At 34.5% G+C, this 19,025-nt stretch overlaps 1 protein-coding gene across 1 annotated transcript; it reads right to left on the reverse strand.

The window, feature by feature from the left end:
* Nucleotides 1-503: 503 nt before the first annotated feature.
* LOC137406679 (tigger transposable element-derived protein 4-like) lies at nucleotides 504-18,722 on the reverse strand. Its single transcript, XM_068093292.1, has 5 exons — nucleotides 18,526-18,722; nucleotides 1,611-2,100; nucleotides 1,122-1,350; nucleotides 763-978; nucleotides 504-541 (listed from the first exon to the last, which is right to left on the reverse strand). Exons 1-5 carry the CDS (start codon nucleotides 18,720-18,722, stop codon nucleotides 504-506), a joined length of 1,170 nt encoding a protein of 389 aa, XP_067949393.1.
* Nucleotides 18,723-19,025: the final 303 nt, after the last annotated feature.

Consider the following 19,025-nt stretch of genomic DNA (forward strand, 5'->3'; position numbering starts at 1 on the left):
ACTCAATCAAGAAAAGATCAACCAAAGTACAGTCATACTTCGACTTACGAGCTTAATGTGTTATGTCACTGAGCTCGTATGTTAATTTACTCGCATGTTGGTGCAATTTATTTGTATATAAAACAATTAAATATACAGTGAAACATGGATAACTCAAACTTCACGGGACCGAGTGAAAAAGTTTGAGTTATCAGAGCGTTCAAGTTATCAAAGCACAGTCACAAGTGAATGTATTTATCAGTAGATACATATACAAACTACATGTATATATAAAACTAAAGTATAGGTTTTTTGTTGTAAGTTAAAGGGCATCTGATGTAGAGTTTTAAAGTGTTTATCAGAAAGTATAGATATTTTTATACACTTGAGATTTGTGTGTTGTTTTAGGCGATGTGACTGCCAGAACTTTACCAGATTAAAATCGGCTAAACCTAATCGCGGTTAACATGCTCAGAAGACATTATTTCTTCTTAGTGTTTTACTCGAGATCAATTTTGCCAATTTTAATCTTTAAACCTCTTGTCAGTTACATCACCTAAAACTGCAAACAAATCTCAGCACAATAGAAAAATATCTATTCTTTCTGATAATTTTTACAACTGGACATAAGTAAACATTTATGACCAATGCAAAAAAGCATGCTTTACATCTGATCAGTTGTTTTATTTAAAAAACTTATCGACACTGTAGTCTGTGACAAGGTATTTTTTTGACAAAGATCAACAGTGTGACTTATTGTAAAAATAGACTTTAAACAGTTACTATAGTCCTTGCATTCTCTTATATCTATAAAATGTCTGAGGACATCTAAAGCGTTGTTTGCATCAGCCAAGGTAGGTGGATCAAGTTCAACCATCTCAGCCTCATTCTCTCTACCAGACTCATCGAGAGTACCACAATATGTCACGGACTGCACAATCTCTGCATCACTCAAATGCTCAGCAACAGTAATGTCTGCATCAACCACTGGAAGCTCATCTGCAAAACCAAACTTGAATTTAAGCTAAAGTAACACTATTTTTAAAACATTTGTTAGGCACCTTAGACAGTCATAAATTTAGCTCTTTATTGGGTCGAGTTCATAATAATGTAACAGCATTGGCTATTTCAAGATTACTTACTTGCTGTCACATTTGATGTAAAATCTATGGCGTGTAGGAGAAGATTTAGATTTCTCACAGTGTCACCTTTTTCATTATCATCAGCAGTTGAAGTCGCATCTGTTTGATCAAGGTTGGTATGACAAAACCTGTGGTGAAAACAGTTGGCAATTGTTTCTTTTGTGACACGGCTCCATGCTCTGTCCACCCAACGTATTGCTTGCAAAACATTGATAGAAGCATCTGGCTTCTTTCCATGAGTGTCAATGTAATCAACAGTGAATTGCAAAACTTGCTGATGATAGTAAGAATTAAAAGTTCGAATGATTCTTTGGTCCATAGGTTGCAGCACGCTTGTGGTATTGGGTGGTGTAAATAGAAGCCTGATTGACATAAGCCAATTCATAGTTAGTGTGCTAGACAGTTGTCAATGATGAGAAGCCCTTTTCCGTTTTTTCTGGTCATCTGGCGATCAAAATCTCTTGCCCATGTTTGAAAGATGTTACTCACCATCCAAGCTTTTTTATTGTGGTAATACTGACATGGAAGGTTAGTAACATTTTTAAAACAGCAGAGATTTTTGAACTTTCCTATGACAATAGGAACTTCCTTCTTGGTGCCCTGCATATTAGCGCAAAGTGCCACAGTCAGTCTTTCTTTTGGTAACTTCCCACGACTACACTTTTCCCTTTTAAAGTGCAACGTTTTGTCAACCATGAGCTTGTAAAACAACCCGGTTTCGTTCATATTGAATATGTCATCATAAGTGTACGTTTGAAGTAATGGAGTAAGCACCTCTTCTTTCCACTTTTCCACTTCTCCAACATTAACTGCAGCTGATTCTCCAACAACTATCTGACTGCCAATAGAATGCCTTTTCTTCCACCTGTCGATCCAACCGCGAGAAACAGTCGTATCCTTTCCTAAATCCTGTAAAAACTTGTTAGCCTTTTCTAACAAAATTGGCCCATCGATAGGTACGCCTTCACTACGCACTTGTCTAAACCAAGTCAATAATACACCATCCAAATCATCGTGCGACGTTGAACGATCTCTTAGCCTTGATGAATTTTGGTCACATAACGATCTTATTCTTTCTTTTTGTTTAATCCATGTTGACTATGTACTGTTTGAAAAATTTTCTCTTTTTGATAATGCTGATAGCTTTTGTCCTGCTTCGATTTCCTCGAGTACTTTAAGTTTGTCAGATGGTTTCTACGCTTTTCTTTGTTTGCGTGATGCCATCATAACGCGGATGTCTGTTGTAGCAATTGCTAAGCCACGAGCCTATTTGTGATATTTTATCTTTATGTATCCGCATATAATCGCTGTTACAATGTGTATTTTGTATGCTGTGTCTATATTTATTAAATTTTTATCGCTAATACCTTCTAACGTTTATAGCTTGGTCGTAACTAAGCGAACGTCTTAGCGACCCTATTAATCATTTTTATACGATTTCTTTTTTGTTTCTATTATACGGTGCGGGGAAAATTATATGTACACTTTACGTGTATAAAAAGCGCTTTTGTTAAGAAAGCAGAGTAATCTCAGCTCCGCGACTGATGGAAACTCGTTTGAAATGAATTGAACGGAAACCATGTTTGTGAATTCGGCAAAAAACTGTTCGAGTTAACGGTGCCGAGGTCGAGTTATATAAAGCCATTTATCGTTTCGTGAGAACAGACCAAGCAAACCCATTCGAGTTAACCATTTGTTTGATATATCCGAGGGCGAGTTATCCATGTTTCACTGTATATTGATAAGTTTCCATACTCTAAAAAAATGCAAATAAAACACGCAAAACAAGATATTGTAACAAAAAGAATATGTTGGTTAATTTCCTAACTTACCACAAGCTTTTAAAAAGCAACAAATAAAAATAATGAAAGGAAATGTGATTAATTTAAATGTAAAATTAAATACATACAATAGCAGCTAACGCTAGCATTTGTCAGAGAGGGAGATATCCTAAGGAATTATTCTTTATTACAACAGTTGACTTTGATAAATTTGGATTTTATCAGTCTTAAAAGACAAACTTAGAAGCATACCTAAAAGCAAATTTTCATTTTTAACTTAATGTAATTAAAATTGCTTCGGCGTTCGCAGTTTGAAATTTCTCGCTGGTTAGCTAATTTTCATATGGCCATTTTAAGGTAAACCTATCTGAGGACGTTCGCCTTTGTCGCCCTTTCATCATGTTGCAATTAGGACAAAAACAGGTGTCGTCACAAATGATTAATGTACGACCACTAGCCAACTTGTCCAAATGTTTATAGTTTTGATAGATAGCATGGGCCTTTTCACATAGCGTCGTTCAGTTGCGCTGTTACCAATGTTTATCTTTTATCCAATGCCTGAGCAGTCTCACCATCAGCGGTTGTGAAGATCGCTACGCCGTTTAGAAACTATGGTTAGTCCTTTTTGCGAACTAAATAAATGCTCTGAATATAATCTTTCCGTTTGATAATCGTGGATGTATTTCTGTCATATTGCTGAGCTAGCTCAATCACGCATACACATTTTGCATATTTTTCAACAATTTTCCGTTTAATATCAATTGTTATTATTTGCTTTTTCTTTGCATTTCATCTTTCATTTTACTGGCAAACTTTCTGTCTACGCACAGTACTATTAATCCACATAATTCTGCACTGAAGATCGCGCACAAAAACACTTTACAAAAGTATAACCTGAGCAGTTGAAAAATACAGAGTGATGCTGTTCTCATAAAACACCTCCGGCATATTTGGCAACTGACTCAAGTGCTCGTGTCTCAAACACAGTTCGTATGTTGGTGCTAAAACCTGCTTAAAAGCTGGCTCGTATCTTAAGTTTCTCATACGTTGGATCACTTGTAAGTTGAAGTATTACTGTATTGAAAATGTTCAAATTTGAATAGTTGGCGCGATATTTTAATGTGCATTATTTGTAAGATCTGTTTCCATTATTCGCTAGCATGAGTGCTTTGATAAATTTTTGCAAATCACAAAACCCCCGTAGCTTGCAGATTTGCGCCGTTTTCCATTATGAGGTTAACTTGCGAACTAGTTCAAATTTGCGCATTGTTGGCGTCATGGAAACATATTGATAAAAGTTCACCTGTTAACCCTTATTTATCCGTAGTATAAAACGGGTGTTATAAACACTGGCCTGTCTGGATCCGTTCATACCAACTAAGTGTTATGTAAATTATATGTAAGTTTGTTCACAGGTTATTGCACACATGGATGGACTCTGAAATTAAAATTTTTCTTGTACTAAGCTTGTGTTTGGTGACTCCTGACTAAGAAACTAGGCATATAGCACAATTCATATATCATAATTAAAGCCTAAGTTCAGACTGGTACACTTATGGGCACCAAAGCTTTATATACACTAGTTACCATATGTACTGGTATTATTGAGCACTGGATCAGCTGATATTTCTGATGCAATTATTGATTATCTGTTGATCAGAAACTTGGTAAACGTTCAATCGAAATTCCGATCGCTTGCTTTAATTCTATAGGCCTGTATTTCATTATGCTAACCAATAAAAAACAACTGCAACATCTAAAATGTGTTCCATTTCATCATCTTAAACAAACATCTTCGATATTAAAGGCAACACCAGCATTAATGTTTCAGATATTAATACTTGTACATATAGTAATACGGCCGCCAGATTTTGCTATATCACCTGATGCTTGTTATTAAAAGTTTTTATCGCATGCTAAATGTTAATCATGTTTAGTTACAAGTTTATAATGTAATATTTTCATAAAAAACTATTCAATACAACGCAGCCTTAGTGAATGCAACACTTCAAATCTTTATCAATTCCTATCAATATGTTAAAGTTGGGTAGCAAATGCTACGTACAGGAAGCTGCTCAAGCTTAGCTCGACAATATAATAAAAGCTGTAATTGCTAATATCATTTATTAAGTTGTTATTAAGCAACTTTTTTGTGTTTACGAACAATTCTAACAACATTGAACTTTTGGTGGAACTTTCTAGAACATTATCTTTAACAACGGCTGCAAATCAAACTATCAATCTATAAAATTCTACTCAGTTGTAAAATTCCGCAAATTTCTTGTCCCTGGCTAAGTTTAAAAATACAACTCTCTTATCTATATGAAAAAAACATATGAACATAAATTCATTTCAGTAGCAGCTACTTCAAATTCTTAATTATTAAAATAACTTTGTTTTATTGTGCAACACAGTTTATAGATAACCTATATAAAGCACTATGTTCTTGACCATTCAATGAGATTAAACTGTGGTTCCAAGTCTCGTTCATGTATTAAGATAAGAGAAAATGCATGTTAAGGATATTGCTAGTGTTATCAGTTGGAGTGATTGCATACTTTACAAATAAATTGGCTTGAAATTTATTAGCAACTTATAGGCTAACACATTCATAGCTTCATCTCAATGCCAAATCTTTTTTCAAAATATCGTATCTTACTGTTATTTTAAGTGTTTGTTAGAAGCAGCAGGATCTGTAGCTCCTCAAGTAATGCGCAGCAACAATGAAAAAACTGCAAAAACAATTCCTCACCTTATTTTCATGTTACTCATATGTAATTTTTCTATAGTTATCTTTTTTTTAAATTGTAAATTGAAGTATCTGTCAACACTTTTACAATATCTTTTATTTTATATATTTTTGACTAATTTAATTGTTTTACATTCTTAAAATTTATTTTTTAAAACTATCATGTTTTTCAAAGCTATCATGAGTACGTGAAATGTTGTCATCTCAAAGAAGCGAAGCAGACAGTGACTCTTCTACCCGATGCTCACCTACTATCAGATAGCATGTTACTACAAAAACCTTATAATAAACTTCTAAAAATAACATTTTCAAGGATATTAATGATTAAAATCAATATTTGATTGTGTCTGCAAGAATCAGTACGTGACGCTGAAGACAGTCTCTTTGGCTGTCATGTGTTATCAATGCATATGATCATATGATGTTGTAAATAAATGATAGGTATTGTCCACAACTGCTGTTTCCGCAAGTCAGTCATACTGTTTGTATTTGTTTCCTACTATTCTAGGCGGCATTGTACCTAGAGGCTCATCTTTCAATACTGATCGCAAAATATTTGCTCTGCACTTTTTTTTCTAAAAGTCATTTTTGCTTAGTTATAAAAATTCACCTTGCCCTCCAAATTAAAATTTTGAAATGCATTTATAATCCCTTTGCTTGTGCTCTATGTTTACTGTCTTGACATTTGCATTGCGTGCTTTTCATTGTCTTCTCAGCTCCTGTTTTTGTGCACTCTTTGAATTTGTGCAAATAGCTGACATTGATAAGACTGGCTTTCCAATGACTCTTTTCGATTTGTAAGAAGAGAAAAGGATCATTGTAGCTTGAGACAAGAAACTGGTTTAGACATTGTTACTGAAATCTAAATTCATCATGAGCACCAACTCTGAATCTGCTTTATTTCTTTAAATTTCTTCTTTAGTTGATAAGTTTATGTTGAAGAGATCATAAAGTCACGGTTGGCGTTTTTTTGTGAAATTGTTTCAAAGTAAAATATTATTTAAAACAATTTTAGGCTTAGGCCTAACATCTTTATTATAAATAATATTTTGTCTTTGACCGGATAAATCCCCAATGTTTATATCAAATTACTTGTTGTCTGCTTTTGCGACCCAATAAATACTTTATCACATCGAGTAGCATTTAGGAGCTTCAGTTTTATTGTTTCAACTGCAGAAATGATGTCATATTTGCATGCTGTTTTAACTAGTGAGGTGAACAAATAGTAGTTAATTATAAATGAGCAATACATTTTCTGCAACAACTCAAGCACGTTCTTTCTCTGTCTTTATTATCTTAGCTTGTTAAATACGTAATACAATTTTACAACCATTTTCCTAACCATTTTATTCAGGTGCGACTTCCAGACTAAAGGGAGTTTGTCTCCCCTGTCAAATTATCTGATATCACTCAAGGAGATGCGGAAAATGAGCTCATTTTAACCACACCGTCCATCTTCTCTCATGGTCACTAGACAGGTATTAGCATTAGTATCCAAGTAGATTATAGCATCACCATCTTTTGATTTACTATCTAGCATGCTCACTTCCCAGATTAACTTTTAAGTTGTCTTGTTTTTACGTAGTCTGTCTGGTATATTGCACAAATAGAGTCCCCAATGCTTTAGCTTTTTTTATAATGAAGGGATGGGTGCAGACATAATCAAAAACAGCAGTATACTTAGCCAAGTATCAACAATGCCTTGTTGATATGTTATACCGAAATGAACAAGTTGGGCTTTGTCAATAGCGGTATTACTGGCATATCTATGATTGGCTGAACAATTTCAGTCTACAGAGTATAATATCAATTCCATGGAATTCATGTTTTCTGGAAGCTAGTTCTATACCGCATTTGTTGTCATCTGTGACAGTGACAAAAGTTGATACAAACCACTAGTTATCCATGGACCCAAACAATCTCAAATGTAAAATATATATGAAGGCCAGTATTGTAAATTATAATTATCCCTAAAGTCATTCAGTTAATTCTATAGGTAATAGATCTATTGGAACCCAATTATTTGCATGTTATAACTCATGCCATAAACCTAAAGTAGTTTTGTGTTTGGCTCATTTGCATCGTTAATTAGTAGCTGTAAAAATTTTGTTGTTATCACAATATGTCAGTTATTTCTATTAGTTGAAAAATATCCGCAAATTTGTTACATCACTAACAGTTGAATAACTCAAGAGACTATCACTGGTTATCACTTGTGGCCCAGCGCCTTGACTAGCAATGCTACTGGTCAGTTTGGGCCTCATCATTATTTCTTTTCTTTTTCTTTTCTTTTTTTTCATGTTTTTTGATGAAATAAAACAAACAAACAAACCAACTTACATCAGAGACAGTTGACTAACTCACGAGCCTGTCACTTACACAAGAAACAGTTGACTAACTCAGGAGACTATCACTTCCATAAAAAACAGTTGACTAACTCAAGAGACTGTCACTTACGTAAGAGACAGTTCACTTACTCAAGAGACTGTCACTTACACAAGAGACAGTTGGCTAACTCGAGAGACTGTCACTTACGTAGAAGACAGTTGACTAGCTCAAAACACTGTCACTTATATGAGAGGTAGTTGACTAACTCAAAAGACTGTCACTTACATAAAAAGCGATTGATTAACTCAAAAGACTGTCACTTATATGAGAGACAGTTGACTAACTCAGGAGACTGTTACCAACATGATCGACAGTTGACTAATTCAAGAGACTGTCACTTACATAATAGACAGTTGATTAACTCAAGATACTATCACTTACATAAGAGACAGTTGACTTATTCAAAAGACTGTCACTTACATAAGAAACAGTTGACTAACTCAGGAGACTGTCACTTACATAAGAAACAGTTGACTAACTCAAGAGACTGTCACTTACATAAGAAACAGTTGACTAACTCAGGAGACTGTCACTTACATAAGAAACAGTTGACTAACTCAAGAGACTATCACTTACATAAGAGGCAGTTCACTTACTCAAGAGACTGTCACTTACACAAGAGACAGTTGGCTAACTCAGGAGACTGTTACCAACGTAATAGACAGTTGATTAACTCAAGAGACTATCACTTACATAAGAGACAGTTGATTAACTCAAGAGACTATCACTTACATAAGAGAGAGTTGACAAATTCAAGAGACTGTCACTTACATAAGAGACAGTTGACTAACTCAAGAGACTGTCACTTACATAAGAGACAGTTGACTAACTCAAGAGTTTCAAGTAAAATTTATGTATAAATCTATTACAGTCATTCTTACTCACTCAATTGCTAGTCGTAGAGTCAGACCTGGTATTACATTTCTCTCAAATAATGAGCTCTGTTTTCATTGTGAAATGTCAATGTAAATTGATCATCTTTCGTGTAAACTAGGGTTGCTCAACAAGACATTAGGCTGGATTGTTGAAAGCTTAGGCTCACATTAGGCTTACAAGCGCAAACCTACAAATAGATGCATAATTAGTCTAGCATACACTATCTATTCAACAGCTCTTAGAAGGACTATTCCAGTGGTATATGGATGAGCAACTCGAGCAACGCAGCGTCATGGAGTGAATGTAAACACCTTGTACACATGGGAATAGTAGTTATTTTAATACACGCAGCAGGATGTTTATAATCATGTCCTAGTGAGATAATGGCCTTGACTTTACGCTGACACATAGCCGCATAATTTTTAGCCTTAGGTCATTGATTAAGACTGATTTTATTTAGTTTATTCAGCCTCCGGCTTCGGTTTGTATGTTAGCAATAGGTAATCAAGTTTGGTAAGCAGGTAAGTAAACATACATATTGTTTTATACATAGAAGCAAATTTCAAGAGTAAATAGGTAACATGTATAAGGTAGTGACACGGTCTTATGCTACCTACAGTAGATGGGAGGTGTTTTTTCCCATTTGGTATGCTCATCCAGTATTATACACTGTCACAGATGCCTTCATATGCACAGCTATCATTATGTTTTCATGACACAGTTAAACTAATTAAGTCAACAGCAAGATGGACACGGAAAACAATGGGAAGTCAAGCGAGTTTTGCTGCTCACAAATCTTTATTGAATGTTTCAGGCTTACGAATGATGGAAATAGCACTTGCGAGTGACCTGCAAGATAATGTCGCACCAGCTATTACATTTTAAACATTTTTCATGCTTTGTTCGTTCTTATTTTGATTTGAGTAGTTCCGAATGTGATGCTGTGAACTCTGGCGTATAAATCCTTTTCTATTTTAACAAAGTGTTTGTGTTAATCCGAAACGTGTGAATGTCTATTAAAACACTTATCGTACAGTAACTTACCGTGGGCACAACTCCAAATCCACACTATTTGTGTCATGGAAACATAATGCATCACTTGGCACATCAAATCGTTAGCCTTCCATGGCCATCACTTGCTGCGCAATAACATGCCATGTTATGCAATGATTAGCAAACTGGAAATGTTAGGATCTGTTGCTTCATGACAGCCGCCAGCGATATATTCCTATCACAACACTCAAAAGGGCATTCATCGAAACGGCTGAAGCAATTAGGGAATTTTTGGGATCGTATTTACATTGTGATGTTATTATGATCAGTTGCTGGAAACAAGCTGAGTATCAAAGCATCATGCAGCCATAAATAATAATTGAAACTTGGTCAAGCCTTTCATGTTTAAATCTAGTTTCGTAACTTTGTAGTTGCGAATTCATTACTTATCGCAGAGAGGTTATAAAAATGTCTGGTGGGTCCGGAATTTGAGCCAATCACTCAGTTCTGAGCAAGTTAAATATGCTAGTTAAAACAGTTGTTGTAAGCTAAAAAAATCGCAAGTTCGAAATATCTAAGAACTATTGATATTTGTAATAAGCAGTAGGCAGGTTAACGGTCGATCAACCTTAAAGGCTGACTTGCAACAAAATTCACATTACAAAGTCATTAATGTTCAAAGCATTTAGTAACCAGAGTAATTAGCGTTTTCATCCAGCATCTTACGCGTCAACCTTTATTTCACACATTTTAACTGCAGATTAATTGTGTTGAGTGAACATTTTTTGACCTGTGACATTGTTAGTTTTTTACCTAAACTTAAATTGACAATCTGCTAAGTAGTTTCATTTGGAGCCAACCTTGAATGAAATATTACTTTTATTTTTTGTCCATTTATGACAAGAACCAAGTACATTTTAAACCAATTTTTCTTTTCAGTTTTGGCAGTTTCCAACAACTTCCTAGCTGATAGTATTTAATTGTTAAATGAGAATGAACAGAATGTTAGTTGATTTTTAGTATTATCGATTTTTTGAAAACTTATTGTATTAGTATTGATTTGAATGCTCTTTTTAATTGAGATACTATAATTTCATTAGGATTTTGTAGCAAACCATTATTTAGCGATTTATTATTTTGTTGCAAATTTACTTTAATGTAGCTATTTCTATACTTTTTTTGTTTTTTGTTAGCGAAGTAGTTTTACCTATTTTATCATTTTTGTAAATATCTAATAATTATTTCAAATACATTTTGTCTCAACTAAAGAAGCACAAACTTTTAGAGAGGAAAATACCCCATGACAGTTGATTATATGATAATCACTAAAGTTTCTATGAAGAAAACAACAGTTTAACATTCGATTTATTACATATTTTGAAAAAAAAATTAAAACAAATGAAATGCGCTCTAGCATGTTCATCAAATATCAGTTTTAGATTAATAAATTCTAATAGGCTTTTTATTTAGGTATTGTGATTTTATTATGAGCCTGTAGCAATCCATATTTTGGCAACTTATTATTTTGTTGTAAATTTACATTAATGTAGCTATTTCTATGCTTTTTCTGATTTTTGTTAGCAAAGTAGTTTTACCTATTTTATCATTTTTGTTAATCTCTAATAATTAACTCACTTATATTTTGGCTCAATTAATAATTTAGGATGCACAAACTTTTAGAGAACAGCAGTAGCTATGACAGTTAATTATATGATAATCAGTAAAGTGTCTATGAATCAAATAACAGTTTAACATATGGATTAATACATATTTTGACAAAGAGAAGCTAAGAAAAACAAAATGCACTCTGGCGAGCTTGTCGAAAAGCAGTTTTAGATTAATCAGAGCAACATCCATCTTCTAGATAAACATCCATATTTAATTTATTTTAACTCCTATAGCTCTAAGGCTCTAAGGCTATCAATGTTTGACCTAGTGATATTTAGCAGACCTCAATGCAAAAAAGATTGATCTGATTGTGCAGATGACAGAATTCATTTAACTTCACATTCAGTAGCCTTTACAGTTTTTATAGTATGACATCCATCATTTTTAGTTGAAACAAATATTACATAATCAATTTCACTGTTTCTGATTTGCGAATATCTCATTATTTAATGCTTTCAAATGCTTAATGAGCTTAGTATTGATCTTAATGTTTAGTACTCCAAAGTAGCCTACTTTGAGGAACAGTGATGAGAGGTTGATGTTTTTCTTCTGTCAAAGTAGTTTTGCATACAAATAGTGACTCAAAATGGTGTGAAACAATTAACTTTATTACTAACAGAAAAGTAGAGAAACGGAAGTGTATTCAAATAAAGCTTCATTCTGAAATATCCGAACAGAGTACAAAACTTACAAAATCTTTGTAAAGATCTCAAGCAAGTCAAAAAAGTGCACTCTAAATTATAAAAACAAGTAGCTAAAAAGATTTGGGGTCCTCCAGTTGAACATCGTCTTAATAAATTCATGTTTTATGTTGACTGCCTGAAAAAGAAACACTTCAAACTTTGTATAAAATACTGAGTTAAAATGTTTTATAGTTTTGTTCAAAGCATGATAGACCGATGGACAACAACAGCAATCAAATATGATAGAACACCAAGTCCAATGACACCAATGACTCTGCTTCCTTCATTAACAGTAATTCCGTAGAACTTGACTCTAACAGAATTGGCTGAATACTGTATGTTTTATTATTAACATTAAAAAAGAAGTATGACATTAAACTACGTTAAAGTCTGATGACAAATACTACTATTCTGTTGGTGAGTATGCACATATTCTAACTACTACTGTTGGTGAGTATGCACATATTCTAACTACTATACTGTTGGTGAGTATGCACATATTCTAGCTGCTACTGTTGGTGAGTATGCACATATTTTAACTGCTACTGTTGGTGAGTATGCACATATTCTAACTACTACTGTTGATGAGTACGCACATATTCTAACTACTATACTGTTGGTGAGTATGCACATATTCTAGCTGCTACTGTTGGTGAGTATGCACATATTTTAACTGCTACTGTTGGTGAGTATGCACATATTTTAACTGCTACTGTTAGTGAGTATGCACATATTCTAACTGCTACTGTTGGTGAGTATGCACATATTCTAACAACTACTGTTGGTGAGTACGCACATATTCTAACTACTATACTGTTGGTGAGTATGCACATATTCTAACAACTACTGTTGGTGAGCACGCACATATTCTAACTACTATACTGTTGGTGAGTACGCACATATTCTAACTACTATACTGTTAGTGAGTATGCACATATTTTAACTGCTACTGTTAGTGAGTATGCACATGTTTTAACTGCTACTGTTAGTGAGTATGCACATATTCTAACTGCTACTGTTGGTGAGTATGCACATATTCTAACAACTACTGTTGGTGAGTATGCACATATTCTAACTACTACTGTTGGTGAGTGTGCACATCTTCTAACTGCTACTGTTGGTGAGTATGCACATATTCTAACTACTACTGTTGGTGAGTATGCACATATTCTAACTACTACTGTTGGTGAGTGTGCACATATTCTAACTGCTACTGTTGGTGAGTATGCACATATTCTAACTGCTACTGTTGGTGAGTATGCACATATTCTAACTACTATTGTTGGTGAGTATGCACATATTCTAACTACTACTGTTGGTGAGTATGTACATATTCTAACTACTACTGTTGGTGAGTATGCACATATTCTAACTGCTACTGTTGGTGAGTATGCACATATTCTAACTGCTACTGTTGGTGAGTATGCACATATTCTAACTGCTACTGTTGGTGAGTATGCGCATATTCTAACTGCTACTGTTGGTGAGTATGCACATATTCTAACTACTACTGTTGGTGAGTGTGCACATATTCTAACTGCTACTGTTGGTGAGTATGCACATATTCTAACTACTACTGTTGGTGAGTATGCACATATTCTAACTGCTACTGTTGGTGAGTATGCACATATTCTAACTACTACTGTTGGTGAGTGTGCACATATTCTAACTACTACTGTTGGTGAGTATGCGCATATTCTAACTACTACTGTTGGTGAGTATGCACATATTCTAACTACTACTGTTGGTGAGTATGCACATATTCTAACTGTTACTGTTGGTGAGTATGCACTTATTCTAACTGCTACTGTTGGTGAGTATGCACATATTCTAACTACTACTGTTGGTGAGTGTGCACATATTCTAACTGCTACTGTTGGTGAGTATGCACATATTCTAACTACTACTGTTGGTGAGTATGCGCATATTCTAACTACTACTGTTGGTGAGTATGCACATATTCTAACTACTACTGTTGGTGAGTATGCACATATTCTAACTACTACTGTTGGTGAGTATGCACATATTCTAACTACTACTGTTGGTGAGTATGCACATATTCTAACTACTACTGTTGGTGACTGTGCACATATTCTAACTGCTACTGTTGGTGAGTATGCACATATTCTAACTACTACTGTTGGTGAGTATGCACATATTCTAACTGTTACTGTTGGTGAGTATGCACATATTCTAAGTACTACTGTTGGTGAGTGTGCACATATTCTAACTACTACTGTTGGTGAGTATGCACATATTCTAACTACTACTGTTGGTGAGTATGCACATATTCTAAGTACTACTGTTGGTGAGTGTGCACATATTCTAACTACTACTGTTGGTGAGTATGCACATATTCTAACTACTACTGTTGGTGAGTATGCACATATTCTAAGTACTACTGTTGGTGAGTATGCACATATTCTAACTACTTAGTAAAATGCTGTAAATAGCACACGTTTTCAGCTAATGAAGTTGAAGTTCATAGAAGTCATGAAATTATTTAAAAAGTAGTTGCATCTTTTCAACGTTAACATGAAAATGTGTGTGTGGCTCGCTGAGTTTTGGTTATGATAAATTTATTCATACACTAGTTGTATTAGTATTGGCTCTCAATGATCTCCGCAGTATTAAGTATTGTCATTATTTGTTGTCAAACTCAAAGCTACATATATATCTTTAACATAATTTGAATCTGCTTTAAGTAGCAAGTTTGTTTCTCGATTTTATTATTTTGGTTTATGTTTAGCAACTAAGATAAATAATTTTTATTTAAACTAACGACTATTAGTGAAAGAAATAAATATTTATTTTGAGAAGGGTGCAATTCTAAATATCATCATTAACCATGACAGTGGATTTTATGATAAAAGCTAAAACATCTATGAAATCAAGAGAAGAACTGAACATAATGATCAAAACATCCTTTTAACAAAAAGAGAAAAATAGCTTGCGGTCTAGCAGGTTTATGGAAAAACAGGCTTATATTAATAGAAATAGCTTGAATCTTTCAAATAAAAGTCAATATGCAATTTTATGTGATATCTGTACCTCTAAGACAATGAAAATGTAAAATGGTGACTTGAAACAGACATGGTTGTAAAAGATTGCCCTAATCCGCACCAGAGCCGTATAGCTTCACAAAGTCCCGTGTCTAACGGAAGAATATATGTGAGTGAGCTTATTTCCAAACAAACAAGCTACGCCCACAATTTTCATGTAAATTATAATGTAGAGGCCACAACATTAACCAACAAAATTTACTCCCATTGGCAGTCGCTCTGAGATCAATTGCTGTATTATACAACATTTGAAAGAGGACAAAGTCTCCTACAAGAAGCTATCAAATTTTTTTAATTTAAGAAAAATACAACTCTTTTAAGGCTCTAATTAAAACACGTCTCACCTAAGTTGGCATATAGCTCAAGTTCTGATAGGTTTGTATCCGCAACCAGTTTCTATTTTTGGTTTCTAGAGGAATTGCGTTTCAATGTTTGTGTAGAAATTATGGATGTTGCTACTAAACAGATATGACATAGCATTTGACAGCAATATTCATTTAAATACTCTTTGTGGATACATTTTCTTTAACTCTCCATCTCACAAGCGCGCCAAGCTACTATCAGCTCAAGATCAATTTAGCAAAACATATATGCAAAATATATTGCATACCGTAGCACAATACATATGCAAAACCAGGCTAAGGTAAGCAGTTACATATATTAAGATCATCTGCACATGATTAGATAAAAATATAATTTATGTTGCAGTAATAAACAACAAAAACAAAACAGTAGTGCAATAAAATTTGAGAAGCTGTTAAAAATGTTAACGCCGCATTTGCAACACTGGTTTCAAATGAAAATTTGAATACTATTAATACTTCGACAATATATTAAGATGAAAAATATTAAGCAAAAGAAAATTTAGACCTCGAGTGAGTAATGAAAATAAAATTCGGCTTAGAAGGTGCTCTTAAGCTCTGCTCCTCAACAGACGCTTTAGGCTTAAGAGTTAGCCTGTCTTGACAAACTGTTGTTTTGTGCGGAGTTGTCCCCCGTCGAGCGGGCAAGCAACAACAGCTTGTAACAAGATGTACTGCACCGGATGCATCAGCTGCACTTATAGGGAGTTGTACTCTTCCGTTTATGCGGCTTGGTTGCGATGTTATGTCGGTCGCTTCTTTGGTAATCATAACGGATTTCGCGCAAAAATTTATGTAGAAAATTTAAGATAATAACGTTTAACTAGCGACCCATCTCTGCAGTTAACTTTAGTAGAATTTGAGAACTTAGGCTACAAAAGCGACTAAACGATTGTTATTTGTGCGCTCAGTCAGTTTTATTTCTATTTTTGTATCAGACAGTTTTATTTGTTCTTATTGATTTTATTTTCAGTTTATTTTATTTTTAAGTTTATCACAAAGACTGGTTTTTGGTTAAACGTTGTAATCTTGCTTTTTTCTACATGAATTTTTACGTGAAATCCGTTATGATTACCAATGGAGCGACCGACATAACATCGCAGCCAAGCCGCGTAGACAGAAGAGAACAACTCCCTATAAGTGCAGCTGATGCATCAGGTGCAGTACGTCTTGTGACAAGCTGTTGTTGCTCGCCTGCTCGACGGGAGGCAACTCCGCAAAACAAAAGTTTGTCAAGACAGGCTAGCTAAGAGTTAACTGATGACGCTAAGCCTTTGCACAACATTTCACATTGAAGCTTTTCCAAAGCTTAGACAAATCATTCTTCAGGGCTTCAGTTGTTTTTTACACATGAAATGCAGACGTACCGTGACAAGGTTTGTTTTGCCATACGATGCCCCAGCTGATGTTGGCAGCTTGAGGATGTCATTGCATGGCACTAATGGCAAAGCGTAGCTTCAACAACTTCTTAACAGTCTCCAGCTTCCAAGTAAGACCGCGAGTGCAGCGTCGAGATGCCGATAGCTGGTCCTTGTTAAATACATGTGCATCTTGATGCCGTGCTGTCTAAGCTTGGCTTCATCTTTCTGTGCCTAAAACAAAAAAGTTATGGACACAACCTAAGCATACATAAGTATTTTAAGATACATATTGCAAAAATACATGCATGATTTAAGGTCCAAAACCACCACTCACTGTAACATTTTGACCAAAATGAGTAAAAATGTTATTCTTTACAAAAAATAGGTTGGAATCTTTCTCAAAACGACTCAAATGTGATGGATGCAGTTGAATACGATGTGCTTCTGTTAATACTTTCATGCAACCTCATTTGACCAAAAATTTTCAAATTCACTTCAGGCATTCAATAAAACCATATTTATAATCCTTACACATTTATTTCATTACATTGTAATGCTGTCAGTTTGAGCACTGATATCTCCACTGAAACCTAGCCTAAAAATCTGTTTAGTTTCTTAATCCTAGCTCGAAGGGGGGCATATCATCCTCTGATAAACATGAAAAGCCTGTTGGTCACCTGTGATGGTTAAAAAAATTTCCACAAGTTGTTCGCGCCATTTGACGAAACATAGGGGTCACACAATCAGATTATGAATAGTTTATTAGACCAAACTGAAACGAAACTGTAAAGTAGCGAGCATCCATATTTGATAAGGGTTTTCTGGTATAACCCAAAGAGTATGTCATAAACTAGGGCTATGAGATACTTTATATTAAGCCTCTTATTGGCCTTTCATTTCACGTGATAACATCACATGTCAAAACAATAACTGCGTCGAGTTGAATATGTCATCAAAATAAAGGGATTCCAACCTACGGCCACTTTTATTGACTGTTAATTTTTTAGCCTTTAAAAGCTCGTAATCACATTTCTACATATTTTGCACCTACAACACAGCAGAATAAAACATGGTGAACCTTTTGATAGCAAATAGCTGTAATGTAAATTTTGTTGCAAGTCGACCTTTTAGCTTCTTTAAAACAACCTAAAATATTCAATTACTCAGCTTTCACTTTATGTCTTGTGCTTCTCCTCCTTGTCCGATGATCTTAGACAGAAAAATTATGGAGAGACCCGCATGCTTGACCATGTGTTCAGCTGTGAGAAGAAAAGGTAATTGATGTTTAACCATTTAGCTGAGTAAAAACTGTGCAAAAACAGCAGAAAAACCATGTAGTTTAATTTTAAAAACTAAATAAAATTGGTACTCTAAAAACATACATAGCCTAAACTGAAATTTATTTCTATTAGCAAAATATTTTGTACATAAACATGCATTTACATATGTACTACAAAAAACCTATGACTATGTACAAGTACCTATGTATGAAATGCTTGAAAGCATTCGTTTCGGCAAAGTCCAACGCCACAGCATAGCCAACACCAGTAGCAACGGCATCGTCCGAGCTACCATAGCCATCGCTTTTCTCTGTATAATCAAAGTTTTGAGAATTTACATCACTATCAGCATCTGAATTATTATTATACTGATCAGACAACAAATCACTAACGATCATGGGATCTCATAAAGTTTTATTTTCACTTTATGAAAGTTGAGCCGCTTGTTGACTGGTTTTTTCCAACTTTCATTTTTTCAAAGGAACCGCGTTTTCTTTAGATTTTAGCACAAAGCAACACTTCTCAAATAGTCGCTTCATAATGTAATTCATTGAATAATATCTTGTCGATAATATTTAAAGTTTACTATCATTGATATCCTTTGTTTATTGTTACTAAGCGACAGCTTTATAAACGTCTACCAAAAGCGACAAAAAATTTGTTTCCCCCGGAGCCAATAAACAACATTTTGGTCGTTTACC

The sequence above is a fragment of the Watersipora subatra genome, chromosome 10 (assembly GCF_963576615.1).
Source record: "Watersipora subatra chromosome 10, tzWatSuba1.1, whole genome shotgun sequence".
NCBI lineage: Eukaryota > Metazoa > Bryozoa > Gymnolaemata > Cheilostomatida > Watersiporidae > Watersipora > Watersipora subatra.

Excerpts from the sequence above, each read along its gene's own strand:
- LOC137406679 (XM_068093292.1), bottom strand. The coding sequence starts at position 18,722 with ATGATCGTTAGTGATTTGTTGTCTGATCAGTATAATAATAATTCAGAT. Across the intron at positions 2,101-18,525 it reads TTCAAGCATTTCATACATAG|ACAAGTGCGTAGTGAAGGCG; the intron begins GTACTTGTACAT and ends GACTTGGTTTAG. Across the intron at positions 542-762 it reads AAGAGAATGCAAGGACTATA|TTTTAGGTGATGTAACTGAC; the intron begins GTAACTGTTTAA and ends ATTTGTTTGCAG.